At 38.5% G+C, this 26,429-nt stretch overlaps 3 protein-coding genes and 1 pseudogene across 17 annotated transcripts; 3 read left to right on the top strand and 1 right to left on the bottom strand.

Annotated features, from left to right (window-relative positions):
- Positions 1 to 144: 144 nt before the first annotated feature.
- On the top strand, positions 145 to 7,039 carry LOC130941304 (KRR1 small subunit processome component homolog). 6 transcript variants are annotated; one of them, XM_057869758.1, is made up of 13 exons: positions 145 to 569; positions 2,724 to 2,962; positions 3,813 to 4,173; positions 4,276 to 4,386; positions 4,953 to 5,021; positions 5,181 to 5,237; positions 5,383 to 5,421; positions 5,535 to 5,639; positions 5,735 to 5,817; positions 5,904 to 5,985; positions 6,210 to 6,353; positions 6,467 to 6,541; positions 6,646 to 7,039. In XM_057869758.1, the coding sequence occupies exons 3-13, from the start codon at positions 3,880 to 3,882 to the stop codon at positions 6,760 to 6,762; spliced, it is 1,176 nt and encodes a 391-aa protein (XP_057725741.1). In that variant the 5' UTR covers positions 145 to 569; positions 2,724 to 2,962; positions 3,813 to 3,879; the 3' UTR covers positions 6,763 to 7,039. The 6 variants fall into 6 exon arrangements, with proteins under 6 accessions (XP_057725741.1, XP_057725738.1, XP_057725739.1 ...); XM_057869755.1 differs by having other exon boundaries at positions 3,810 to 4,173; XM_057869756.1 differs by having other exon boundaries at positions 3,748 to 4,173.
- A 10,401-nt stretch (positions 7,040 to 17,440) lies between these two features.
- LOC130939162 (uncharacterized) lies at positions 17,441 to 18,222 on the top strand. Its single transcript, XM_057867264.1, has 2 exons — positions 17,441 to 17,636; positions 17,766 to 18,222. Exons 1-2 carry the CDS (start codon positions 17,536 to 17,538, stop codon positions 18,028 to 18,030), a joined length of 366 nt encoding a protein of 121 aa, XP_057723247.1. The 5' UTR covers positions 17,441 to 17,535; the 3' UTR covers positions 18,031 to 18,222.
- Positions 18,223 to 19,397: 1,175 nt separating this feature from the next.
- On the top strand, positions 19,398 to 24,263 carry LOC130940967 (pentatricopeptide repeat-containing protein At1g77405-like). Of its 10 annotated transcripts, none has more exons than XM_057869284.1 (4): positions 19,402 to 19,658; positions 20,182 to 20,267; positions 20,446 to 20,650; positions 22,782 to 24,263. In XM_057869284.1, exon 4 carries the CDS (start codon positions 22,796 to 22,798, stop codon positions 24,134 to 24,136), a length of 1,341 nt encoding a protein of 446 aa, XP_057725267.1. In that variant the 5' UTR covers positions 19,402 to 19,658; positions 20,182 to 20,267; positions 20,446 to 20,650; positions 22,782 to 22,795; the 3' UTR covers positions 24,137 to 24,263. The 10 variants fall into 10 exon arrangements, with proteins under 10 accessions (XP_057725258.1, XP_057725267.1, XP_057725268.1 ...); XM_057869282.1 differs by having other exon boundaries at positions 19,406 to 19,658; positions 20,101 to 20,267; XM_057869280.1 differs by having other exon boundaries at positions 19,406 to 19,658; positions 20,101 to 20,267; positions 20,405 to 20,650.
- LOC130940968 (pathogenesis-related protein 2-like) lies at positions 19,992 to 20,591 on the bottom strand (annotated as a pseudogene).
- Positions 24,264 to 26,429: the final 2,166 nt, after the last annotated feature.

Raw genomic sequence — 26,429 nt, 5'->3', positions numbered from 1 at the left:
AAACGCAAAATAAAAACCGCTGAACCGGCCGGTTACCGAAAGGTCGGACCGGACCGGAACCTGGCCGGTTTACAGAAAACGACGTCGTTTCCTTCCTTGAAAGGCAAAAAGCACGCGTTATCCCCCATTCCCCCTTCTCCAACTCCTTCCTTCAGCAAAGAGCAAATTGCCCTAGCCTCAAACCCTAGCCTCCACCAATAGTTGTCGCGGTCTGTCGGAGTGAGAGACTGCTGCCGCCGCCCATCGCACTCAAGAACTTCCGTCTTCGTGCTCTCGGGCCTCTCGCCGGATCCTCCACGTTGGGTGCTCGCATCTCGCCGTTCTCCTCTGTGCACGGCTGCTCGCGCCTCCCTCCGCCAGTGAGTGCTCGAGCTGTGCGTGTTGGTTGCTGCTCGTCGTCCGTGGTTGTCTCTGCTCGATTCTGCCTCCCAGTCTCACTCGAGTCTTGTCTCAGTCACTGGCATCTCGTGGTTCGTCTGTCTCGTTGCCGGCGGCAGAAGCAACTCGTGGGGTTGTCTCTTGCTTCGTCGCCTTCCGTGGGGTGGTCGCCGACACGCTGTCGACCGTTGGTGAGTCCCTGCACCATCCTTCCTGGTTCTCTCTTTTTCAGATTTCCCTTCTCCCTGTATTTTTGCATGTTGCTGAATTGCTAATCAAATTTGCCTTGTTGCTAATCTAAATGTTACTGTAAATTGGGACTTTACTTGGATTTGTTAAATTTGTTGCTGTAACTTGAATTTGTGGCTGAATTTGTTGCTTCCCAGTCACAGAATCAGAACAGAATACTTAGTTAGTGCTTGGTTGATTGGCTTTGCTCACTGATTATATTTGATGATAAATTTTAAATTGATAACTTTTAAATTTTAAATTTGCACTGCCTGTTACTGATTCACTGTTCCTTCAGTACTTTTTGTTGTTGTTAATCATTGTGATGAGCTTTATTAAAATTGGGTTGAAAACTGTTGAATCATTTTTTCATTTTTCATTGTTCTTAACTTCTGTTCTTATTAAAAAATTTGCAATTGGTGATCTTTTGATTTATTATATGCTTCATGTTTTTAATTTCACTCTGCTTCTAGGCTTTGAAATCAGTTATGTAACTGTGATGCAATTATTTAGTTGGATATCTGATGTAATTATTGAGTTTTTGATTTGCAAGGTGATTTTTGGTTGATTTTTTATTTAATTTGGTAATGGTGTTTATGATTGGGGTTATATGGTTTTCATTCTTTTTGAATTTGGTAATAGTGTGATTACTTGTTGCTGTTTGTAATGTTTGTTGCTGAATGATAATTGTTCTTTCTTGCCTCTGTTTAGTAATGTTTATTGAAATTTTGTACTTTTTCAATGCATATTTGCATATGTGTTATTAGTCAAAGTCATGTCAAGGCCATGCAAATTTATTCAATGTAGTTAAGCATTACTTGCCTAGTCCAGTATGTATGCTCTCTGGTTTCCTAGAGTAAACATTTTGTGAATTTATGAATATTATAATGTTTCTTGGAGACAAATTCACATGGGGAGCATTGTATAATCTCATGTTAACAACAGAGACAAAAATTCACCTCACTACACTATATAATCATGCATCTAAGCTCATATCTATTTTCAGTTAGTTTGTAGTTTTGTACTATACGTTATTTGTACATATCATAGTAAAAGAAAAAATAACACTGGTTACAACTGTTTGCTGAAAATGTGCAAACTTAAGTCATGAAAGTTGTTTGTATAATGTGAGAACTCAATGAATAAGTAGCTTTGCATTGTATTTAATGATTATGTTGTCTGAATGATAGTGTTGTCATGAGACAAAAATGGGTCGAGTTATATTTTAGGATGTGTATTTATAATTTATTTATTATTTTATTTTAAAACGGTTTTTTTAGTTGAATCATGATTAGACCGGTTGGACTAGTAAACCAGTAACTAGAATGGTTCAATGACTGGTTCGGTTCTCAGAACCTTGCAAAAGATTAGCTTGTTGGTCTGTTGGCTTTAGTTTCTATAATCAATTCAAAAATTATAATAGAAGATCTTGAAATTTATAATTATCATATTATATTATAAGAATATAATTCAAAATATATCCAAATCTATAATAGATAGTTTTTGAGCTATGGTTATTCTTTGATGTCAGAATCTATTCTAATTTAAAAACTTATAACTTATGGACGTACTACACTTTTACTGTTTCTAATAATCTTTGTATTATAGACAGTTGAGTATATAATGTTCTATTCAATTAAGCTGTTATACGAATTCCCAATAAGTTCTTGTTCCTGGTTGTTTTTCTATCTCTTTTTTCTACCTTTCACTTTTTTATTGATGGCTAGAAAAAAAAATAAAACGGTTGTTTTTCATAGACATTTTTTTTTTCTTTTGTCACATATTTCTTTAAAAAATCATAACTTCTATTTTTCTGTTTTGTAAAAAAATGGGAGGAATATTTTTTATTTATTATTTTAAAAATTGTACTAATTCAATTTTTTTTATTGAGTAACACACATCATATTTAACTCGGTATAATTAGAATTAGTTTCATTAATTACATAACCACGTGTTGCAGCCCAGACCAGGTTATTTTTTACTTTTTTTAATTTTTAAATGAAACGGCGTCGTACGCCAACTTCAAACCAAAACCCTAACTCTTGTCGCTCATCTCGAAGAACGTCTTTCTCCCTCAATTCTCAGACTTAAACTCTATCTTCTCTCTCACTGCCTAGCCCACTGGAGTCTCTCTCAGACTCACTCGCCGGAGTCTCGTCGTTCGTCTCGCGGCCTTCCTCGTCGTCTCGCGGCCTTCCTCGTCGTCTCACTCGAGTCTCGTCCCTGGGTTCCTCGTCGCTGGAGGAGGAAGCAACTCGTGGGGTCGTCGCTTGCTTCGTCGCCTTCCGTGGAGTCGTCGTCCCTCGTCGTCTTCTGGTTTCGGGTTCTCTCTGTTGCCGTGGGCCGTGGATAATTGGTGAGTCCCTGCATCATTGCTTCCCCTGTTCTCTCTTTTCCAGATTTTCCTTCTCCCTGTATTTTGAGATGTTGCTGAATTGCTAATCGATTAATATGCCTTGTTGCTGATCTAAATGTTGCTTTAAATCATGACTGAACTGGGATTTGTTGAATTTGTTTTTGTAAGTTGAATTTGTTGTTGTAAGTTAAATTTGTTGTTGAAAATATCACTGAGCTAATCTTTTGATTGATGAAAATCATCACGGAGTTGAATTTGTTGCTGCCTTGCTGAAATAATTACTTAGCTAAATTTTTTGTTGCTGTTAATCATCAAAGTTGAATTTATTGTTGAATAGCAATGAGCTGAATTTGTTGCTGTAAGAATAGGTTTGGTTTTTAGTACTGATTGATTTGATTCTTGCATAAGCAGTATTGATTTGGTATAATTTGTTGAATTTCGTTCTTAATTAGTTTTTAATTTACTTATTCTGTTATGATTTGCTCTCTTTATTTAAATTGAAAAAGTATTTTGTACTGGTGACTAGTTTATTTTCTACTTTTGCATCATTAGTTATGTTTAAGAATTGATACTTGTTTGTTATTAATGTGTTTGTGAATACATGCTTTTGAATTCTTAATTTTAAGCTTATTTTTTGTAATTTTATATTTATATTTGATTGTGACCGGATTAACTAGTTCAACCGATAATCCACCGGTTGAACCAGTGACCCAGTTGCATGATTGGATCGATTATCGGTTTGGTTCTGATAACTATACTTCGTCATTTTTTCCCCTTAAAAAAAGTTTGAGAGAGATAAAAAAGAACAGAATAACCATCAAATAATACTCCTCTCCACTTATTCCAGCAGCCACTGAACCCTCCAAAACCCTCGAAACCTCCCACCGCTGCTCCACCGCAAACCCCTAACACCCACCATGGTACGTGACGGCGACGCGACGGACCAAAACGGCGACGCTTTGGCACCACCACTTCCAACCAACGAGAAGCGGAAGGGGAAGCACGACAAGCCAAAGCCATGGGACGAGGACCCTAACATCGATCATTGGAAGGTCGAGAAGTTCGATCCTTCTTGGAACGAAGGCGGCATGCTTGAGGTCAGCTCGTTCTCCACTCTTTTCCCTCAGTACCGGGAGAAGTACCTTCAGGAAGCTTGGCCTTTGGTGAAGTCTGCGCTCAAGGAATTTGGCATCTCTTGCGAGCTCAACTTGGTAAAACCTAATTAATTCTCTTAAGTCTTACCGCTAGGGTTTGAGTATTCATGTGCTTAATTATGGTTTTAAATTTTTGTTTGCAATTTGGAATTTTTATAGGTTGAGGGTTCAATGACGGTTTCCACGACCAGGAAGACGAGGGATCCTTACATTATTGTCAAAGCTAGGGATCTTATTAAGCTTCTTTCACGAAGTGTTCCTGCTCCTCAGGTATTCGATATTGTGTTTATCTTAAAGCTATGAATAGTTTATAATTGTAGCGGTTTTTTATTGTTATGTTTTTTTGTATGTGCTTTGTTTGTTGTGCTTCAGCTTTGGTGTTTTCTGTTTCTGAGAGTGAATATAAGCCTAGCTTGTATTGTCAAGTACTCAAGTATGTGCAATAAGTGTGTGATTGAATTAGTTTATTTTAGGTTCAAACAATTTTTAATGTAATGCGTTCTGATGGAATCCAAATATGATATAGGAAAACAAGTATTTATTTTACTAGGATAAAAAGTTTCAGACTATTAAAGGTTTTTTGAAGTGAAAAATATGACCCCCGAAGGTCCAGTGTTAATTGCTGTTCTCATAAGCTTGAGTCTATAGACCTAAAAGGAGTGACTTCTTTTGAAAATTGATAAACTGATAAAACCTATGACATAGCATACTAGCATTGTTGTCTTTGCGCCTAAACAAACCGATGAATTCTGTGTTCTGTGTGTGATATTTTTTATTTCATATATTTGTACCTGGTGCTGCATTTTGGTTCTTATGTTGGGCTCCGTTGATTTCAGGCAATCAAAATACTTGACGATGAAGTGCAATGTGACATCATTAAAATTAGTGGCTTGGTTCGCAATAAGGTAATTTCTACGTTGCATTGCCTGAATTTCTAGCCGCCTTTGCAGATTCTCTCAATTTTCCCCTAGATTTTAAGAGGGTTTGCTAGATATTATTTCTGCTTGTTCAGGTGGTATATATATTGTCTAGTGAAGCTGAAGCCTTTCAATTGACTTTTGCAGGAGCGTTTTGTAAAAAGAAGACAACATCTTGTGGGTCCCAATTCTTCCACATTGAAGGTATGTTGTTTTTTTAAGGATTTTGATTTTTCTCGACTCTGGGATGGATTCTTTGTTAGCTCTCTTCCAAGGTCTTCATATTCATACTGCTGGTTGTTGATTTCGCCTTTGTAACTCACTTTTCTCCCACTATATTATTGTGTAGGCCCTTGAAATACTCACAGGTTGCTACATTCTTGTCCAGGTAATTTTTAATTGTTGCTCTAGATTGTTAAGATGGACTTCAACTTGATCCAAGATTTGGGTGGACTAGAGAATGAACTGACTTCTTTTGAATTTTTGTTCTCAATTCCACAGGGAAATACAGTTGCTGCAATGGGTTCATTTAAAGGCTTGAAGCAAGTAAGGAGGATTGTTGAAGAATGCATGCTGAATAAAATGCATCCTGTGTACAACATTAAGGTTAGTGTACTTGTATTTTCTGTAGACTAATTTTATTGTATGAAACTTCAGGTATCAAAAATTTCTCAAATTTCCCCTCTTTTTCACATTGTCAGGTTCTTATGCTGAAGAAAGAACTTGAAAAGGATCCGGCCCTTGCACAAGAAAACTGGGATAGGTTTCTTCCAAAGTTCAAGAAGTATGCCTGCATTCATTTGATATTTTGTATTAACATTCATAGTACCCACACTCTGCTGCAGCTTTATGACACCACACCTTTTGTAGGAAAAATGTTCAGCAAAAGAAGGTTAAATCTAAAGAAAAGAAGCCATATACTCCTTTCCCGCCTCCTCAACAGCCCAGTAAGGTGAGACAATGACTACCATCTCCTGTCATGTTGGATTTCATTCTATCATTGCTTAGTATAATCTCTTCTGACCTATTGACCCCTTCTAGCATCACTTCCAACCTCCTGCCTTTGTTCCCCTTTTCTCAGGAGTTATGTCCATACGAGTTTTAAATTGTGTTTGTTCTGTTCTTGTCTTGACATCCTGTGGTTTGTTGTTAATTTATGAATTGATGGTGTTTCAGGTTGATATTGAATTAGAAACTGGAGAATACTTCTTAAGTGCTAAGAAGAAATCAGCAAAGAAATGGCAAGAGAAGCAGGAGAAGCAAGCGGAAAAAACTGCCGAGAACAAAAGAAAAAGAGAAGAGGCCTTCATTCCACCCAAGGTTTTTCTCATATTTCTTTTGCAATATCCTCTACTTTTCGATACAAATTTTGCCGTGCATATTGTTTTTAATGTTCTTTATTGCATTGTAAAAATTTTATTTGCACTCTTCAGGAACCTGCAAAGCCGGTGGATAAGTCTGAAGATGCTAATAATAATAATGTAGCTGACATGACTAAGTCCTTAAAGGTAACTTCAGCAGAATTTCCATTTTGCCAAAATGAATGTCGAACTAGTAGTGTCTCTTGAATGTGTTATCATGTAACTTGAATCAAAATTTGGTTTATCAACAGCAAAAAGCAAAGAAGCTAGGGATGCGCAAATCCGAAGAAAACATAAATGCTGAGACATACATCATAGGATCATCAGAACAACCATCAGGAAAGAAATCAAAGAAGCAAAAATCTTAGTTAACATCTGATCCTTTGGAGATGGAAGATGGGCTTGTGGATTGAAATCGATCCCAAAAATTCGTCTCTTAGAAAAGTTTTGACACTAGTGTGCAAGTCTATGGACATTGCTGCCGCAATTTGTTGAGAAAGTGGGAGTGGGTTGCATTGTGTCTCACTCGTTTAGATTGTAACATGTACGACAATGGTCCCTTTTCTAAATGTATTGGCCAAAATGGATCTTTTCAATTTTTCCTTTTAATTGGTGTTATTAAGTGTGATTTTTTAACATATAATATCTCATAAATTCTTAGTTTCCTTTAAAAATTTCAATCATGTTAAGTGGATATTAAAATCAGTTATAAAAATCAGTTATTAATGTAGAATATACATTGGAGTATAAAACAAATTAAAATTAAGTTAAATTATACAAGTGACTGATTTAATCGCTGAATTTGGTGTGTAAATAATATTATATTTGACAATCTATTTGTTCATACCCTGGCCCAATGATAAGGGTCCAGGTCCTATTAAAAAGCCTAATCCAATAGATTAAGCCTTACTAAACGCCGCCTTTGCATACGAAGTCGGTGTTCATCCCGACCTGCGATGAAGAAGTCGGTTATAAGATTAGCTGGCAGATAAACACTCATTCAAATGAGTAACCACCCCGAAAATCTCTCTAACCACTTCATAAAGCCATATCTTAACCTCCCTAAGATAATGGGACGGTTATTATCCTAAAGATACGGCACTACACCAACGGTGGTTATTGGCTTACCACTATAAATACACTGACACCCCTCAGGTATCCCTAAGTCCAATACTCTCTAGATCTGCTCACACTCTTGCTAACTTAGGTATCGGAGTGTCTTTGCAGGTACCACCCCCCATTCACACGCGAGCATAAGTCGGACGGAGCCTCCCGAGTTGCGGACCTACCTGGAGTCCCCCTCTATTATACACTTGGGCCGCCAAACGCCATCCATTGGACTAATCTCCGGTTACCTACCGTAACATTGGCGCCGTTGCCGGGGACCCGCGAGATCATCCCTCGATGGCGGAAAGATCCCATGAAGAAGGCCATGTCGAAACAGATTCTGAACAAGAGAATCTAGACATGGGAAATGGTAATGAAGACAATGACCAGCATAGAGAGGGTACCTCCGGAGTAAAGAATCCGAAGGTAAATTCCTCAGATGGGCGTGAATCAGAAAAGGAGGGACCATCCCACGTAGCTGAACTAATAGGATTGGTTCATAGCCGCCTGGAGCAATTGGAGCAAGAGCGGGAGAAACAAAAGGAAACCGAAAGGTACCTTAAAGAGGAGATGGAGCGGCGAAAAGAGTTAGAAAGAAAACTCTTACAGCTAGAATCCTCCCTCAAGAACTCCCGCGACGAAGGCGAAGATCAACTCCCGGGCGGAGAAGATCCCTTCAGCGAGGACATAATGAGGGCAAAAGTTCCAAGGAACTTCAAAAGCCCTGATATGGACCTCTATGATGGAACTACGGATCCAAAGCATCACCTTAGCAACTTCAAAAGTCGGATGTATCTAGCTGATGCCTCCGACGCTACGAGATGCAAGGCTTTTCCGACCACTTTATCGAAAGCAGCGATGAAGTGGTTCGATAGCCTTCCCCCGAGATCCATCACTAGTTTTGAAGACCTCTCAAGGAAATTCTTGATGAGGTTCTCAATCCAAAAAGATAAGGTAAAACATGCACCCAGCCTCCTGGGAATAAAGCAGGAGGTCGGAGAGTCTTTACGAGCCTATATGGAAAGGTTCAATAAGGCATGTTTAGAGATCCAAGACCTGCCCACAGAGGCAGTAATAATGGGGTTAGTCAATGGACTCAGAGAAGGTCCATTCTCACAATCCATATCTAAAAGACACCCCGTTTCTCTAAGTGATGTACAAGAAAGGGCCGAGAAGTACATCAACATGGAAGAGAACGCAAAGCTAAGAGACCTGAGTTCACGACCTGGACCCACTTCCTCCTCTAGGGAGAGAGAAAGGGAAGGCAAAAAGAAGGAAGAACTCGGTCTCGAGAGGCCCAGGAAGTATCACTCTTATACTCCTCTAAAGACTTCTATAATGGACGTATACAGAGAGATTTGCAACACTGAAAGGCTGCCACCCCCAAGACCTATTAAAAATAAAAAAGGGGGAAGTCGCAGCGAGTATTGCGAGTACCATAAAATATATGGTCACTCCACCAATGACTGTTACGACCTCAAAAATGTGATAGAAAAGCTGGCTAGAGAAGGTCGGCTTGACAGATATCTCATGGAGAGGTCGGACACCCATGGAAAGAGAAAGCGAGATGACATGGACAGGAGAGATCCTCCACCACAGACCCCTGAGAGACACATCCACATGATCTCAGGAGGATTTGCGAGAGGTGGAATCACCAAATCTTCTCGCAAAAGACATCTCAAAAGAGTCTACCAAGTCGAGGAAGAGACACCCGACTTCCCCACCATCTCATTCACGAAAGAAGATGGGCAAGGGATAATCCCCGGGCATGATGATCCCGTGGTGATAACTATGATCCTAGCCAACGCCCATCTCCACAGAACCCTAGTAGACCAAGGAAGCTCAGCGGACATCCTTTTCAAGCCCGCCTTCGACAAGCTTGGGTTAGATGAAAAAGAGTTGAGAGCTTACCCCGACACCCTATATGGGTTAGGGGATACGCCAATAAAGCCGCTAGGATTTTTACCCCTTCACACCACCTTTGGAAAAGGGGAAAAATCAAGGACTCTGAGCATAGACTTTATAGTCATCGATGAAGGGTCAGCCTACAATGCCTTAATCGGCAGGACTACCCTTAATCGTCTTGGAGCAGTGGTATCAACTCCTCACCTCTGCATGAAATTCCCGACTTCAGGGGGAATAGCAACGGTGAGGGGAGATCAAAAATTGGCAAGGAAGTGCTATAATGAAAGTCTAAATCTGAGAGGAAAGGGCAAAGAAATTCACACCATAGAGCTGGGCGGCACAAGGACCAGAGAAGAGATACGACCCCAGCCGGGAGGAAAAACCGAGGAGATACAAGTCGGTGAGGAGGAAGGAAAAAACACCTACATAGGAGCCAACCTGGGGGAAATCCTGAAACAAAGGTTGGGTGAACTCCTAAGAGCTAATTCCGACCTCTTCGCCTGGAAGGCTTCCGACATGCCCGGGATTGATCCCGAGCTCATGTCCCATAGGCTCTCGGTTTTCCCAGGGTCCCGACCTGTACAGCAAAGAAGACGCAAGCTCGGCCCAGAACGAGCCTCAATAGTAGAAGAGCAAGTACAGGCGCTCCTGGAAGCCGGCTTTATTAGAGAGGTCAAATACCCAACGTGGCTAGCTAACGTAGTGCTAGTCAAAAAACAAAATGGTAAATGGAGAATGTGCGTCGACTATACCGACCTGAATAAGGCATGTCCTAAGGACCCTTATCCTCTACCAAGTATTGATACCCTGGTGGACTCCAGCTCGGGGTACCAATACCTATCATTCATGGATGCCTACTCGGGATATAAGCAAATCCCGATGCATGAACCCGATCAGGAGAAAACATCGTTCATCACACCAAAAGCCAACTATTGCTACGTGGTCATGCCATTCGGACTGAAGAATGCAGGAGCCACGTACCAAAGGCTGATGAACAAAGTGTTTTCCCCCCATTTAGGGAGCTTAATGGAGGTATACGTCGACGACATGTTAGTAAAAACCAAGCAAGAAGTCGACCTCTTAACCGACCTCTCACAAGTCTTCAACACTATAAGGTTGCATGGGATGAGACTAAATCCCGCAAAATGCGCCTTCGCAGTAGAAGCAGGAAAATTTCTAGGCTTCATGCTAACACAAAGAGGGATTGAGGCCAATCCCGAAAAATGCAGAGCCATCCTAGAAATGAAGAGCCCGACTTGTTTAAGAGAGGTTCAACAGCTCAATGGCCGACTTGCAGCCCTCTCCAGATTTTTGGCAGGATCGGCACTAAAATCCCTTCCATTATTCTCCTTATTAAGGAAAGGATGCCAGTTTGAATGGACTCCGGAATGTGAGGAGGCGTTCCAAGAGTTCAAAAAATTCTTAAGCCAACCTCCTATCTTAACCCGACCAGTATCGGGAAAAGACCTTGTCCTATACCTATCCGTGGCAAACAAGGCTGTCTCATCAGCCCTGATCAGAGAAGACGAGGTCGGTCAACACCCGGTCTACTTTACCAGTAAGGTTCTACAAGGCCCTGAGCTAAGGTACCACAAACTAGAGAAGTTTGCCTACTCCTTAGTGATAGCCTCACGAAGGCTACGACCTTACTTTCAGGCTCATACAATAAGAGTCCGCACAAACCAACCCATGAAGCAAATCCTCCAAAAGACGGATGTTGCAGGGAGAATAGTTCAATGGGCAATAGAGCTCTCCGAGTTCGATTTGAGATATGAAACTCGGACAGCAATCAAAGCCCAATGCCTCGCCGACTTCATTGCAGAATATGCAGGAGAACAAGAGGAAAAACCAACTACATGGGAGCTCTATGTAGACGGATCCTCCAACAAAACAGGGAGCGGCGCAGGTATAATATTGGTAGATGGAAAAGGAACCCAGATAGAGGTCTCCTTAAAATTTGAATTTCCGGCTTCAAACAATCAGGCAGAATATGAAGCCTTGATTGCCGGATTAAAGTTAGCAGAAGAAGTTGGCGCTACAAAGGTGATGATCTACAGCGACTCACAAGTGGTGACTTCCCAAATAAGTGGAGAATATCAGGCGAAGGACCCCAATATGAAGAAATACTTGGAAAAAACCTTGGAACATCTGGGGCACTTTGCGGAAACCGAGGTTAAGCACATAACTCGGGATCTAAATAGCAGAGCTGACGCCCTATCCAAGTTAGCAAGTACCAAACCCGGAGGGAACAATAGAAGCCTGATCCAAGAAACCCTCCAAGAGCCCTCGGTATCAAAAACAGAGGATCAACAAGAGGTACTTGAGGTAGTCGGCCTAAACCTCGGATGGATGAACCCCTTAGTCGAATACCTGAAATTCGACATCCTCCCCAAAGAGGAGAAAGAGGCTAAAAAGATCCGAAGGGAAGCACAACATTATACTTTGGTGAGAAATGTCCTTTACAGAAGAGGGATATCAACGCCATTGCTGAAGTGCGTACCGACCTCAAGAACCACCGAGATGTTGGAGGAAGTACATAGTGGGATCTGCGGAAACCATCTCGGAGCAAGGTCGCAGGCCAGGAAAGTAATCCGAGCAGGATTCTATTGGCCGACCTTGCAGAAAGATGCAACAGACTTCGTGAAAAAATGCCAGCCATGCCAGATGCATGCAAATTTCCACGTGGCTCCACCAGAAGAGCTCATCAGTATAACTTCCCCATGGCCTTTCGCAAAATGGGGAATGGATCTGTTAGGTCCTTTTCCCCAAGCACCAGGGCAAGTCAAATACTTGATCGTGGGAATAGATTACTTCACAAAGTGGATAGAAGCAGAACCACTAGCCACTATCACCGCCCAAAGAAGTCGCAGGTTTCTCTACAAAAACATTATCACAAGGTATGGAATACCTTATTCCATTACCACAGACAATGGAACCCAATTCACCGACGCCACCTTCAGAAATCTAGTAGCCAGTCTGAAAATCAAGCATCAGTTCACCTCGGTAGAACACCCACAAGCCAATGGGCAAGCCGAGGCAGCTAACAAAGTCATACTGGCAGGATTAAAGAAAAGACTACAGGAAGCAAAGGGAGCTTGGGCTGAAGAGCTCCCTCAAGTATTATGGGCTTATAGGACAACCCCCCAATCCGCCACAGGGGAAACACCCTTCCGACTAGTTTACGGCGTAGAAGCCATGATTCCAATAGAAATCAGCGAGCAAAGCCCAAAGGTAATTCTCCACGATGAGGTCGGAAATATACAGGGGCACAAAGAGGAGCTCGACTTGCTCCCCGAAGTCCGAGAGGGGGCCCAGATAAGAGAAGCTGCACTAAAGCAAAGAATGACTACGAGGTACAACAAAAAAGTCATTCGAAGAACATTTGCTACAGATGACTTGGTCTTAATCAGAAATGACATCGGAGTCAACAAATCGGGAGAGGGAAAACTCGCCGCGAATTGGAAGGGACCGTACAAAGTCAAAGAAGTCTTAGGAAAAGGTTATTATAAAGTAACCGACCTAAATGGCAATGAGCTACCGAGGTCGTGGCATGCTTGTAATATGAAAAGATACTACAGTTAGAAGCGAACTCTACTCCCTGATGTACTCTTTTCCCAACTTCACGATTTTTTCCCAAAGAAAAGGGTTTTTTCTGGAGAAGGGTTTTTAACGAGGCATCATAGTAGAGGCTAAGGGAAAATAAGCTATCAAGACCCTTAGTAGCAAAAAGGTACCTTCCCAGTTAATAAAGATCTTTTTCGTCTATTATATCTCTCTTAAATATCCTTCTTTATTTTTATAAGTCTTTCTACGAAACGCGCCGACTTAAGCTCGACAAAACGTGAAAATCCCATGAACCGACCTAACATGGTCGTCAGGATGAAACGACGAGGTACAAGTCGGCGTAAAGAGGTTATATGAGTTGATCGTATTAAACTCGGGAACAGTCCAACTCATAAGTCAAAGACAAGAACCCGAGTAGAAAAACTCGGATATATTCCGAGTAAATGAAAAACGCATCGCAAAAATAACCTAAGTCGTAAAAACTCACTAAAGCAAAAGTTGAGTATAAAGGATAACAAAAGAGATATCAAAACCTGGAAAAAGTTCAAAGGTTGCATACAAACCTTTGAACGAAAAGGGCTTGAGAAAACAATACAAGCTAACAAAAGGTTTTTTCAGAAAAGATCAAACATATCCAAAACAGAAAAGCATGTACACGCACAAGGTAACTTAAACCCTTATCCAAAAAGGGCATTTATTTTTAAAACCCTTATCCAAAAAAGGGTACGGATCGGAATATTTTGTTTACGGCCTTAAAAGGCCAGAAAAGGAAATTGTTCACAAGCACCAACAGATAAATAAAGTTTAAAAAAGGGGGGACCCACAGGCCGGGCCCCATATAGCCATAAAAATAAAGAAGTCATTTTTTGATCGGAGTAGAGGAATCACCACCACCAGGACCGGGAGGAGGAGCCAAAGAGGAAGTCGGGGTAAGGATTGAAGAACTCGGAGCATCTTGGGAACGAGGAGGAGACTCAATAATCCTCTGTCCCCGAGTCTTTAGGTCTGACTCGGAAACGACCTCGGGAACAGGAGGATCAACAATGGCGCCATCAATAACTACTTTGTCAGGATGTAGTGGAGAAAGGTCCAAGTCGGGAGCGATGACTCGGACCTGTTCCAAGAAAATTCTCCAAGACTCCTCGGCACCATTGGCGATAGAGTCCTCCAACTCGGCGTATGCGTTCCGAGAATTCAGCAAGTCCTTCCTCACGGCCACAATATCTTGAAATAAGCTGTGGTAGCTGTCTTGCGCCGTTTTCCTCAGATTCGCCTCCAAAGTGCATTGGGCCCGCAGTTTACCCTCCTCCTCCTTCAGGTGATCCCTCTCCTTCCTCAATTTATCCCTCTCCTCCTTCAACTCCTTCTCATGCTTTTCATAAATAAGAATCCTCCCCTCTAACTCCTCAACCCTCGAGGATGCCCCCAAAGAGCTGAGGGGAGCCTTCTCAAAAATGTCCAAAAGTTTGCCACAAACACCCGCCGCCCTAAAACTCTCCTCAGCCATGGTGGTAAGGTGGTTTCGAACAGAAACATCATCCATACTGATAAAAGGATAGATGTTCTTTCGGACGAATGCCATAGCATCCGCCTTAACCCCACCATCGAAGGAAGAAGAGCCAGACTCCAAAGTCTTACGCTTCTTCTTCTCGGGCTCGGAGAGAATTTGGGCTGAAGGGGGTGGTCGGGGCAAACTCGAGGAAGAAATTACAATGGGTTGAGAAGGAGTGCCAGTGTTCTTAGGAGGAGGAGGTGGAGGAGGAGGAGAGCTGATCGCCCCGGACCTAGCCCGGGACTTCGCCTTGGCCTCTCGGACCCTTTGGTAGGCCTCCTGAGCGTTCTTTTTTGCCATATCTACAAAAGAAACAACCAAGTTACAAGTCGGTATAATATAAGTCGGCGGAAACTACTCGGAAATAAAGAATGCATGCACTACCTATTTGAGATTGAACGAAAGACGGTGTTCCCTGAAGAATTTTTCTGGTATCCAAATATGGGGACCTCCCCCACGCTTCTCGGAAAAACCCTACAATGGCCGCCTCCACCTCATCCAGGTCATCGGGACCATATTTTTCACAAGAGGAGGGCGGCGACCAATAAAGGGGAAAGCGGGGAGAGGAATACTCATCCAGAAAAAAGGGTGGTGACCCTCTACGGCTTGAACTTTGAAAAAGAAGTTTTTAAAGTCGTGGAAAGATTCATCAAAAAGGGTGAAAATCCTCCGACCTTGAATGGCTCGGAAGGATACCCATTGCTGTTTATTGTTGAGCCCACTAAAGGGCTTGGTCACATGGAAGAGAAAGAAGAAAATCTTTAGAGAAGTCGGAAAGTCCAGAGCATGGCTTATAAACTGATAAATCTTCAAAAAACCCCAAGAATTGGGGTGAAGTTGAGTAGGGGCAACATTACAATGATGCAAAACAGATATCTCACAATCTGAGAAAGGAAAAAAAACACCCAAACGGGTGATCATGCACTCATACATAAAGAAAAAATGAGGGGCCTCCTCATTTTCTCTCCCAAAACAGACCCGGTCTTCGGGACCCGGGATTATCAGTTCGTATTTGGGCTCGTCCTCCTCTGAAGTACAGAGCCTGTGATGAGTGCGAAGATGAGTGATGAACTCAGCGTCGACCAACGGTTCCTCCCCAAGGACCGTAACATCTACCCATTGAGAAAGAACGTCTACGGAAGCCATTTTTTATATATAAAGAAAAGTGGCAGAAACCTACAAAAAGGGAAAAAGAAAAGGAAAAATCAAAAAACACGGCCTCTAAGGAGAAAGATTCGAAACTAGAATCTACAGGTCAACCTATCTACTGGCAAAACAAAACATGCAAACAAAAAGCATGACATGAAAAAGGCAAAGCTAACCTTTATCCGAAAATGAAGGATGGGGAAGAACGGAAATCTTCAAGCACAAGAATGCAGCAAAAGGAGAAGTTTGAAAAGATTGCAGAAACGGAAAAACGAAAGAGAGGGAAAGCATTTATAAATAGGCTAAGGGGCATAATGGTAAAAACGAGGTAGTCATTAATGAGATTGCACCGTTTCCAAAGCCCTCAATCCCTAAAGGATCCCTCAACAGGCACGACGCTTGAATTGACGTAACCGTCAGAAACAAAAGGTCGCGTAAATCACGTCGGTTTCAAAACCCGTGAAAGTCGGCTACGAACCCGAGTTGAATACTTGAACCCAAGCCTTAAAAGGATCTTGGGCTCAAGTAGGGGCACTGTTCATACCCTGGCCCAATGATAAGGGCCCAGGTCCTATTAAAAAGCCTAATCCAATAGATTAAGCCTTACTAAACGCCGCCTTCGCATACGAAGTCGGTGTTCATCCCGACCTGCGATGAAGAAGTCGGTTATAAGATTAGCTGGCAGATAAACACTCATTCAAATGAGTAACCGCCCCGAAAATCTCTCTAACCACTTCATAAAGCCATATCTTAACCTCCCTAAGATAATGGGACGGTTATTATCCTAAAGATACGGCACTACACCAACGGTGGTTATTGGCTCACCACTATAAATACACTGACACCCCTCAGGTATCCCTAAGTCCAATACTCTCTAGATCTGCTCACACTCTTGCTAACTTAGGCATCGGAGTGTCTTTGCAGGTACCACCCCCCATTCACACGCGAGCACAAGTCGGACGGAGCCTCCCGAGTTGCGGACCTACCTGGAGTCCCCCTCTATTATACACTTGGGCCGCCAAACGCCATCCATTGGACTAATCTCCGGTTACCTACCGTAACACTATTCTTTTCCATTTTAGTATTTTTATTACCAGCCACATCTCTATAAGGTTATTTAAAACAAAGAAAGCAAAAAAGGAAAAAAGATTTCAAAAGATTAGTTTAAACAAAGAAAGCAAAAAAGGAAAAAAGATTTCAAAAGATTAGTTTAATTTTCTTCTACCAAAGTTAGCAGTAATTAATTTACCTTCAATGTAGGCAAAGTTGCGAATTTATAGCTCGTATTATTAGTTTATGCTACTTGATGCAAATACACTTTTGAGCATAGTTCTTTGGAATAAAAAATAAAACTAGTCTTGAGATTTTAAGATATTTATCTTTATAGTTGTCAAAATTGTTTATCTAATCAAAATTAAAAATCAATTAAAGTTTTAAAAATTTGGATTAGATTAATCTTTATTTAAAAAATTACATGAATGAAAATGGATGGTTACAATTACATAATTCGATCTAATTTTAGAGTTTTTTTTAATTTAAAAATCAAATCTAAAAAATCTTATTCAAATTACAACTACTTATGAAAGAATCTTTTTATTTATTTATTTATTTATTTTTCCCATATTATTAGTACCAATTATTTATTTTAAAAAAACAACATAAATAAAAATCAATCTAAAAAGGTGGAATGTGTTATTTTAGAATCAAACAGAATCTTTGTTATTGTTATATATAGTGTGAAACTGTTGAACATATCAGTATATCACACATAACCTAATCAAAGTCTCATTCCTTGGTTCCCAAGTACTCAACAGAAAGCTATATTTATAGCCAATTCTCAATCCTTTCTTCAACTTGACAAGTGACAATGACAAAGACGGAGATACAGAAGGACAAAGAGTGGTGCGACCATTGTGTGAAGTTTTCCCAAGTCAAACGCGAAACCTACTCTAGTGATTTTTGGTCCAAGTAAGTATAGTATGTACATATATATATATTCCTAATTCATTCATCAACAGTTTTAAATTAATTATGATTCAGAAAAATTTTATTATACTTATGATTTCACTATGTTTTCCAACGTTGTGTGTGTTATAGTTCTTGTAATACATGTGGGAGGATTCTATCAGATTCATCACTAAGGGGCTTCCCACTCCCAATATCCTTTCGAGTGAGTATGAAGAGGAGACACAAAAGCGGTTCCGAAAGAAGAACAAAGAAGGCAGTGGATAAGCATAATCATGATGATATGGAACAAGTGGAGAAGAAACAAGGATTAAAATCAAAATCCAATGATGATGAAGATGATGATGGAATTGATGATACAGGAACAGATTGTGCAAGTTCTGTAACTCGTTCATAATTTTTTCCAGTTTAACTAACTAGGAGTATAGTCAAGTGGAGCCAGTTAAAAAATAGGTTAGTTATTTTATAACCTCCCACTATCTTAATGTTTAAAATCTTAAAATTAAAAATAAAAAGAGATTAATTTAAATTGGCTTATATTATAATTAAGTTTTTAGACTTTTTCTTTTTTTTTTTTCTTTCTGTACTCATTACGTTGTTATTGCCAATTTTTAACAAATTTATATTAATTGTGACTAATATTGCGGGTTTTTAATGTAAATTGCAAGGTCTTTTATTTATTCATTTTGCTCAATTATACTATATTATTTATTTGGTCAGTAGAATAAATGATGTAAAGTGAAATATATCAATAAAATAAAATAGTACGAATTTAATTATTAAAAAAATTATAATTCTTAATTATTTTTTATTTTAAATTTTAAATTCTAATTCCTAATTCATGTATAGGGTTTATTTTAGATTTGTATCTTCTAAAATTTAAATTTCACCTTAGAGAATAAAGTGTGATCTTTTATCCTTAAATAGGTTTTTTTATATTTATTCTCGATCACACCTGTAAAATTAATTGTGAAAAATTACACTTTATTCTCTAAAATAAAATTCAAGAGGATCCAAATCCGTTTATTCTTTATTGTAAAATCAAATCGAATTTTTTAACAACTAACTTTAAAACTGAAAAAATTATATTTTTTTAGATTTTTTTTACTAAATCAATCGGTTTTGAAAAAAAATTGAACCAAATCGAACAGAAATAACACATATTCCAACTTTGACTTGTCTCTTCTGTCATCATTAGCCCTCAAACAGTGCAATATTTAATGATTATTTTATTAGCAATAAGTTTATAAGTAAACTTTTTTTGACTTTTAACGTACAAAAAGATATAGTATTAATGGCTAGTACAATTTTTAAAATTAAAATATAGCTTTTTAACAAATTATTTAAGTGTTTATGAAAAAAATAATTTTTTTTATAATAAAAAATTTTTTTATCATATTTTTTTAAAATAAATATTTTTAGAATTAAAAATCCAAACATAAAATAACTTATTTATAAATTATTTTTAATATAATCATTTATTGTTTAAACTATTTTTTTTTTAAAAATTAATTAAATTATTTACTCAAATTAAACTTTAGTCTATTTAAATAAATATTGAAATTCGAATTTCATTTGTTTATACCATTATTTAAAATTGAATTAGATTGGCCGGTTGAACCGGTTCGACCGGGAACCGATGCTGTAAACGATTTGGTTCATCACTAAAAACCGCTCATAATAGAACCGGAGAAAAACTGATGAACCGGCCGGTTTGCCTAATGTGACGTCGTTTCGAGGGGAAAAGAATAACGCGTTGCTGCTTGCTGGTCTCTCTCCTCTCTTTTGTTACTTTCATTCATTCCTTCATTCAAAGAAAACACAAAAGGGAAAACCCTAGCTAGCCTCCATCGCCGCCGAACGGAGTGACCCATTGCCGCCCTCCGTGGCTGTCCGAGGAGTCTCTCTTTGTACTGTCGGCGTTATCCAAGTCAAATCCCCTGTTCGATGTCTTCTTCCTCGCTCGGCGCCCATCCTCCATTGGATTCGTCCTGTTGCCATCGTCTCGTCACCATTGTCTCGAAGGTCAGTGGCTTTGGTGTGCACTTGTTCTTCGATTTTTGTTTTATTCTTTGAATCTCTGTTCTGAAATCAACAAATCATTGAATGATTATAGGGTTTTGTGTTTTGTTGAAATCATTGATTTGCTCTGACTTTGGTGTCCTACTGTGGGTTCTGGGTTCTGGTGTGTTGTTGTGTGTTTTGCGGCTCTGCTGTGCTGTTGCTTTGTGTTTTTGTTGAAATCGTGAATGATTATTTGATTTTTGGGTTCTGGCTTTGCTGTGCTGCTGCTGCTGCTTTGTGTTTTTGTTGAATTTGTAGATGATTATTTAATTATTTAGCTCAGGGTTGTGTGTTTTGTGTTTTAGATTACATAGAAGAAAACCAATTACTTGAAACACTTGCACACAAACATGCCCAGAAAAAACAACTGCAACATTGAACAAAGTGTTCTAATATTGAGCAGGATTGGCCAAGTCGTAACCCTCAATAGCCTTGAAGAGAGCTTCACCCTTGGCCTTATCCTTCTTCATGTCTTCCTTGTCAGGCTTCGCATCTCCTTTGGAGTGGAACTTCACACTCAGCTTCCCAATGGATTCTCCGTTGGGTCCTTCTACCAACAACGCTGTAGTTGTATGCATAGTTAGCCTCATCTATTGCCTCCACTTTGTGCAATATAAACTTGCTTTCTCCATCTGCATATATATCATTATTATCACAATTCACAACTATGATTATCTCATATATAGTATGTTTACTGAATTGAATAGTTACTGACCCTCGACAATGGTGAGTTTCTTGATGGTTCCAGGACCACCGTTTCCCTCAACGATTTCAACACTCTTGATGTCATCAATAATCTTAGGGGTGATAGAATCCGCATCCTTCATAGCATTGTAAAGTTTGGCAGGGGGGCACGCGGGAGGTGATTGCATCCTCAAATGTGAAGACGGCCATGATTGTGAATTAAGAAGCTAAGGGAAGGAATCAAAGGAATGAGAAGTAGATGGTAATAGGTGAGGTTAGCTTTTGTAGTGTGTGTTTGATGAGCAGAGGAATGACTTCTATTTACTTTTAGGCTTTTAGCTGCTGGGAGAGTAATACTAATATGCTGTTGCTGTGTTGTGCAATTGTGACTTAATTATGCTCAGATAGATAGATTAGATTTATAGTTAGATTAGATTGTGATTGTTTTGATGATTTATTGATTTCAGTTATGGATGATAATATTAATCATGGAGCAATTCTTGATAATAATACATCTATGGATAACAATTTGTCTACCTCCTGTGTCGAATGTTGTTAATCCCAATCCTCCTAGTTCTAAACTTCCAACGATAGTCACTCATAAGCTTCTTCTATATTTTAGGATGTTTATTTATAATTTATTTATTATTTTATTCTAAAACGGTTTTTTCGGTTGAATCACGGTTGGACCGGTTAGACCAGTAAACTAGTGAACCAGTGATCAGAGCGGTTTGATAACCGGTCCGGTTTTTGGAACCTTGGTTTATACAGTAATTTATTGCCCAGTATCAAACAGTAAGTTTTAGATTTGCCGCGGACTAATTCTTGATAAGAAATATGCGAAAAAAAACCCTCTGAATCAGAGCTCCCAATCTCCCATTCCATCCCACCCTCCCCCTGTCCTCTCACTCTCTTCTCCCATTGAATCTGATTCACTCCCACCGTCTCACTCCCTCTCCATTCTTACCGGCGGCTCTCACTCTCCTCACTCCTCACTCCATCCCCGAGCAGTCCATGACGGAGCTTCCTCTCCTGCTACTGTCTTCCTCGGAGATTAGTATTTTATTTATTTACTTTTTCTATTTTGAAAATAACCTTCTCTGAATCTCTGTTGATCTCTTATTTTTTCTCTGAATTAAGCCCTGAATATAGTTATGTATGAATATAGTTCTAAACTGATAAGAAGGTCTCTTTTGTCTGAGCGTTTGGGAAGATTTCTTCAATTTAATGTAATGATTTCTTCTCTCTTTCAGTCTCTTCAATTTAGTCGATATGAACTTTGCTGTTTTTTAAATATTCAAAGTCTGTTAGCGTATTGATGTATGAAAGTTAATTGTGTATTTGGCTAATTGGCTCTATAATTTTATCTTCAGTTAGGTAGTCAATTTGTATTAACCATGTAAGTTTTATTATACTTAAAAGTGTAGTTATTATTGGTGCTATAAATATAATTCTTATTGTTATTGCTGCTACAAATGAATGATGTGAAAGAACGCTTTCTTAGCTTGATATTGTTGTTGAAGTGAATTGAGGTGTATGTTGTTGCTTTGGTTTTTTATCTTAGTTGTTGACTTCTTGTTTCAATTTTTTTATTCTTGAAGCTTATATGTTTCAATAGCTTGATGAAAAATCTTGAAGCTCGATAGTTGAATGTGTCTAATTAGGCAAAAACTAGCTATTCTGCTACTAATATGCAGAATTTCTTGGTGTTCATTTTTGTGACAGGATTTTATTTAGTTACTTAAATTTTTTAGTGTATAGATGTTGGTTTATAAGACATTTGTATCTTGAATTTGGATGTGATGTACTCATTATTCTTGTTTATCGAACATTTGGATTTGAGAATGTATATGATTTCCTTTCAATTAAGATTTAAAAACCGTTAAAATCGACCGAACCAAATTGCTTTTGGTTCGGTTTGGTGGAAACAACACAACCGATTGGTTGATATCTTGTAGCAACCGAATTGGTCAGTTCGGTTAAACCGAATTGATAAAACCTTTGGTATATAAATTGATAGTTTACACTACACTATATATTTCCATTACTGATTTTCTAGAAGAATTTCCATTTACACAGCACTATATATTTGCAAGCTAGTTATTTTAATATATTTCTTTGTTGGATTGAGTATAAATAAAACCTTTGGTATATAAATTGATAGTTTACATACTCCTAAAATATAGTTCTGTTCTACGTGGCTTTTAATATGCTTTGTAGGCTTACTAACTGCTTCCACCTATTTCAAGAATCAAGTCCCTAAGACTTGAAGTCAGTTGTAAAAAAATCTCTGCTCGTCCATAGTTTGAATTTCTGATTTGAATAGTTAACCTTGTTTAGGTAGTATTTTTCTTGGATTTAAGATGCATTGTGTATTCTTCTGCATGTCTCTTATTGAAGACTAGAGTTCTTGGATGATGGTAGCAAAGCCTCTGTGGCATTCTCACATACACCTCGTTAAGCAAACACTCGCCGCTATAATCAAAGACCTTCCCTTACATGCTCATCGACCTCCTTCCCCCTCTCCCTCGTGGACAGAAGATGCTGTTTCACAAGTGATTCGGTTCATCCCCTCATGCTTCTTTAGGTCCCCTCGCTCGATTGGCTGCCAAACCAGTTTCCGACACCGCACTCCTCTCCGACAGCGCAACCTCAATGAAGAACAACGAAAGTTCCACCACAAACTCCTTGTGCTTGGCCCTGCTGCACACAGGGACCCCGGCAGGGTCAACCTTGGTCTTCACAAAGCCCTCCAGTTCTTCCGATGGGTCGAGACTCACTTTGGGTTCCACCACACTGAGGTCACGTGTCGCGAGATGGCAATTGTGTTGGCCAGAGCAGATAGATTCACTGCTCTTTGGGATTTCTTGAAAGAGATGTCTGGAAAAGAGAGTTCCAAGCTTGTGACCACAGAGACCGTTACGTGTTTGATAAAAGTCCTAGGAGAAGTAGGGCTGGCTAATGAAGCATTGTTTGCATTTTATAGGATGAGGCAGCTTCACTGCAGACCGGACATTTATGCTTACAATACATTAATCAATGCGCTTTGTAGGGTTGGGAATTTCAGGAAGGCTAGGTTCTTTCTTGAGCAGATGGAGTTGCCGGGGTTCCGGTGCCCACCGGATACATTTACTTATACCATTTTGATAAGCTCTTATTGTAGGCATGCTATACAAACCGGGTGCAAGAAGGCCACAAGGAGGAGGTTGTGGGAAGCGAATCACCTTTTCCGACTCATGCTCTTCAAGGGATTTGTTCCTGATGTTGTGACTTACAATGCCTTAATAGATGGTTGCTGCAAGACCTATCGCATTGCGAGAGCATTGGAGTTGTTTGATGACATGAAGAAGAAAGGATGTGTCCCTAATAGAGTTACTTATAATTCTTTAATAAGATACTTCAGTGCAGTGAATGAGATTGATAGAGCTATTGAGATGTTAAGGGATATGCAGAGGTCGAATCATGGAGTACCCGGTTCGAGTTCATACACACCTATCATTCATGCCCTTTGTGAAGTTGGCAAGGTTCTTGATGCTTGGAATCTTCTTATTGAGATGGTTGATGGAGGGTTAATACCTAGAGAGTATACATATGCATTGGTTTGTGATGCAGTTTGCAAAGCAGGTGAGAGTAGCTTGTTAGAGGATGAAGTTCATAAGAAAATAAAAGAAGGTATTAGGAATAGATACAGGCAAACAATGAAATTCAAACCCATTATAGGTCGCAAGGGGTATCCTGAGATAGAGGACATTTGAATAGTTTGTAATTACATTATTTATACCAAGGTTTGTTGGTATTTTTTGTGTGCTATCATTGAAAATTTATTTCGTAGTTAACAACAGTTTAAACTTTAAATAGTTGTTATAAGTTGGAATATTTATTTGGCTCAATTGTTTATGAAACAATTATGAGGAAATAATGATATAATTCCCTAGCTAAATGTAATGACTAATGAGTAAAAGTAAAGTAGCAAACTCAAGACCCAATTAGGAGAGTTTTATTAGTCCGTGTAAATTATTAATTTATTATAAATAGAGATAGTAAGAATGTAATTAAAAGAAAAAAAAAAGTAATCGATATCTTTTCATCTTTAGAATTCAGGAATGATCTCTCTTTTATTTCTCTCTAACTTAACCAATTCTTTCCCTAATTTCCTCTAATCTCATCACACTAACTAAAAACAATAAATTAGAGACAATCACTAGGAATTAATTCACATAAACCATGATTTTTTTCCAATTGCGGGGATTTCAAAGTTGTGTGCATTTGATAACTAGCTTTTCATGAATTCAGAGAGGCCCAACAATTTGGCTTATTCCCTGGCAAGTCATGCTGTCAGTGCCCTATGATTTGTTGTATTTTTTGGATCATTCCTTAAAGGAAATTGGTTTTGTTTCAGGATAATAAAGAGAAAAAAAAAAGCAATTGGTTTTAGGGTTTTATTATGGTGGAAAGGTACAATGCAAATGCAAAAAGACATGAATGCATATATGGAGTGACCCCATGTATGGAGTCACCCCATGTAGATTGATTGAACTAGCATAGTTGTCATTTGTAGTAATTGATGGAATTATGAGAACGTGTTAATGAATTTAAAGTTATTCTATTTTGTTTCTATGTGGAAAGCCATTTACTCTTTTAAGAAGAAGCATACAAAATGTTGTACCAATGAAACTGAATTCTTAAATTGCATATGAATTGGCCAAACTATTTTATAAATCTTTTTTTTAATGAAAAAAATAAATGAATAACATATAATAATTGGTCATATTATTGTTGGCATAATATTTTTTCTATTAAGTGTAAAACACATCAAATCATTTTCTGTATCTAAATGTAAATGTGTTTCATTTTAAATTTTTTGAAACTTCAAAATTTTAATTCTTGATCATTAATCAACTGATATTAGTTTGCTTATGTGTTAAGTTTTTTCAACGAGTGCTAATGTTTAAGTCTCAATGTTATATTTTAGGTTCTGATAAATATTCAAATATTATGGTTTTAATATAGAACTTTGTTTAATTGCTTTAGATCATGGTAAATATTCCTAATTTTTCTTTTGATCATTATAATTATAAACCTCAATAGTTAACACTAAGCCTAAAGGGGAAAAATTTTTCCTTAAAAGATAACTAATGCTTATACTAAAAGAATATTAAAGCGATCCCTTTATCTATTCTATACCTTTTCAATAATTGTAAAAACAACAAATATTATTTGACTCCCATTTGGAAAGATATAACTAGATAAGATACGATATGATATATAATTAATTAAAATGCAAAGTAAGTTTGAAATTGGAAACTTCTAGCATGCCTTGTTGGGTATGTTTTTCACTTTTTTTGTGAGGATGACTTTTTTTATTGATTAAGCAAAATCAAAATCTTGGAACTTGGAAGAATAACAAAGCAAACTGACAAGGACATTTTAAACATAGTAGAAGTCTCTTTAAAACTACTCTCACTATTTTCTAAAATGCTTTTTTTTTTCAATAAGATTTTTAAAAAATTACAGGAATGATATTCATACAACTATTAACTTTTACCTACATTGATTTAATTTATAAATTTAAATTATATTTTTTTTAAATTGATCTCTAAACAGTAAACACTATAATGATCTCTGGATTTAAATATTAAAGGGTTGATACTTTTTTCTTCTTATGACTTTTTTTTAGTTTTTTACGGTATCTTTTAGACAGGTTAAGGACTAATTCGTCGCGGATTTGAACTCTATTTAAGGGTCTGCTGCTGGTCAATAAATTGCTGCATGCATAAGGCAGAATTCGAACCTTCAATACTTACTTAAGCAGACGAGTGAGTCTGACCATTCGACCAATTCAAATTAGTTCTTCTCATGACTTATAAGCAGACAAATGTACTCAAAGGAAAGAAGGGAATAGACATGTCACATGTCCAATGGCCCTCAACATTTCATCTATAACACAAATAAATAGATAAAATAAAAGAATAAAATTTTTTCGAAGAAAAAAAATTATTTACAATTTTTTAACTAATATATAAGTATATAACCAATAGTTTCCCATTC

Source organism: Arachis stenosperma, chromosome 7 (assembly GCF_014773155.1).
Source record: "Arachis stenosperma cultivar V10309 chromosome 7, arast.V10309.gnm1.PFL2, whole genome shotgun sequence".
In the NCBI taxonomy this organism is placed as follows: domain Eukaryota; kingdom Viridiplantae; phylum Streptophyta; class Magnoliopsida; order Fabales; family Fabaceae; genus Arachis; species Arachis stenosperma.
This window is presented reverse-complemented; position numbering and strand designations above follow the sequence as displayed.

Coding starts and splice junctions, on each gene's coding strand:
- LOC130940967 (XM_057869275.1), top strand. CDS start 19,581: ATGTCTTCTTCCTCGCTCGGCGCCCATCCTCCATTGGATTCGTCCTGT. Junction 19,659..22,786: donor TCGTCACCATTGTCTCGAAG/GTCAGTGGCTTT, acceptor ATTGAAGACTAG/AGTTCTTGGATGATGGTAGC.
- LOC130941304 (XM_057869760.1), top strand. CDS start 3,880: ATGGTACGTGACGGCGACGCGACGGACCAAAACGGCGACGCTTTGGCA. Junction 4,174..4,275: donor TCTCTTGCGAGCTCAACTTG/GTAAAACCTAAT, acceptor GAATTTTTATAG/GTTGAGGGTTCAATGACGGT. Junction 5,640..5,734: donor ATCCTGTGTACAACATTAAG/GTTAGTGTACTT, acceptor TCACATTGTCAG/GTTCTTATGCTGAAGAAAGA.
- LOC130939162 (XM_057867264.1), top strand. CDS start 17,536: ATGACAAAGACGGAGATACAGAAGGACAAAGAGTGGTGCGACCATTGT. Junction 17,637..17,765: donor TCTAGTGATTTTTGGTCCAA/GTAAGTATAGTA, acceptor TGTGTGTTATAG/TTCTTGTAATACATGTGGGA.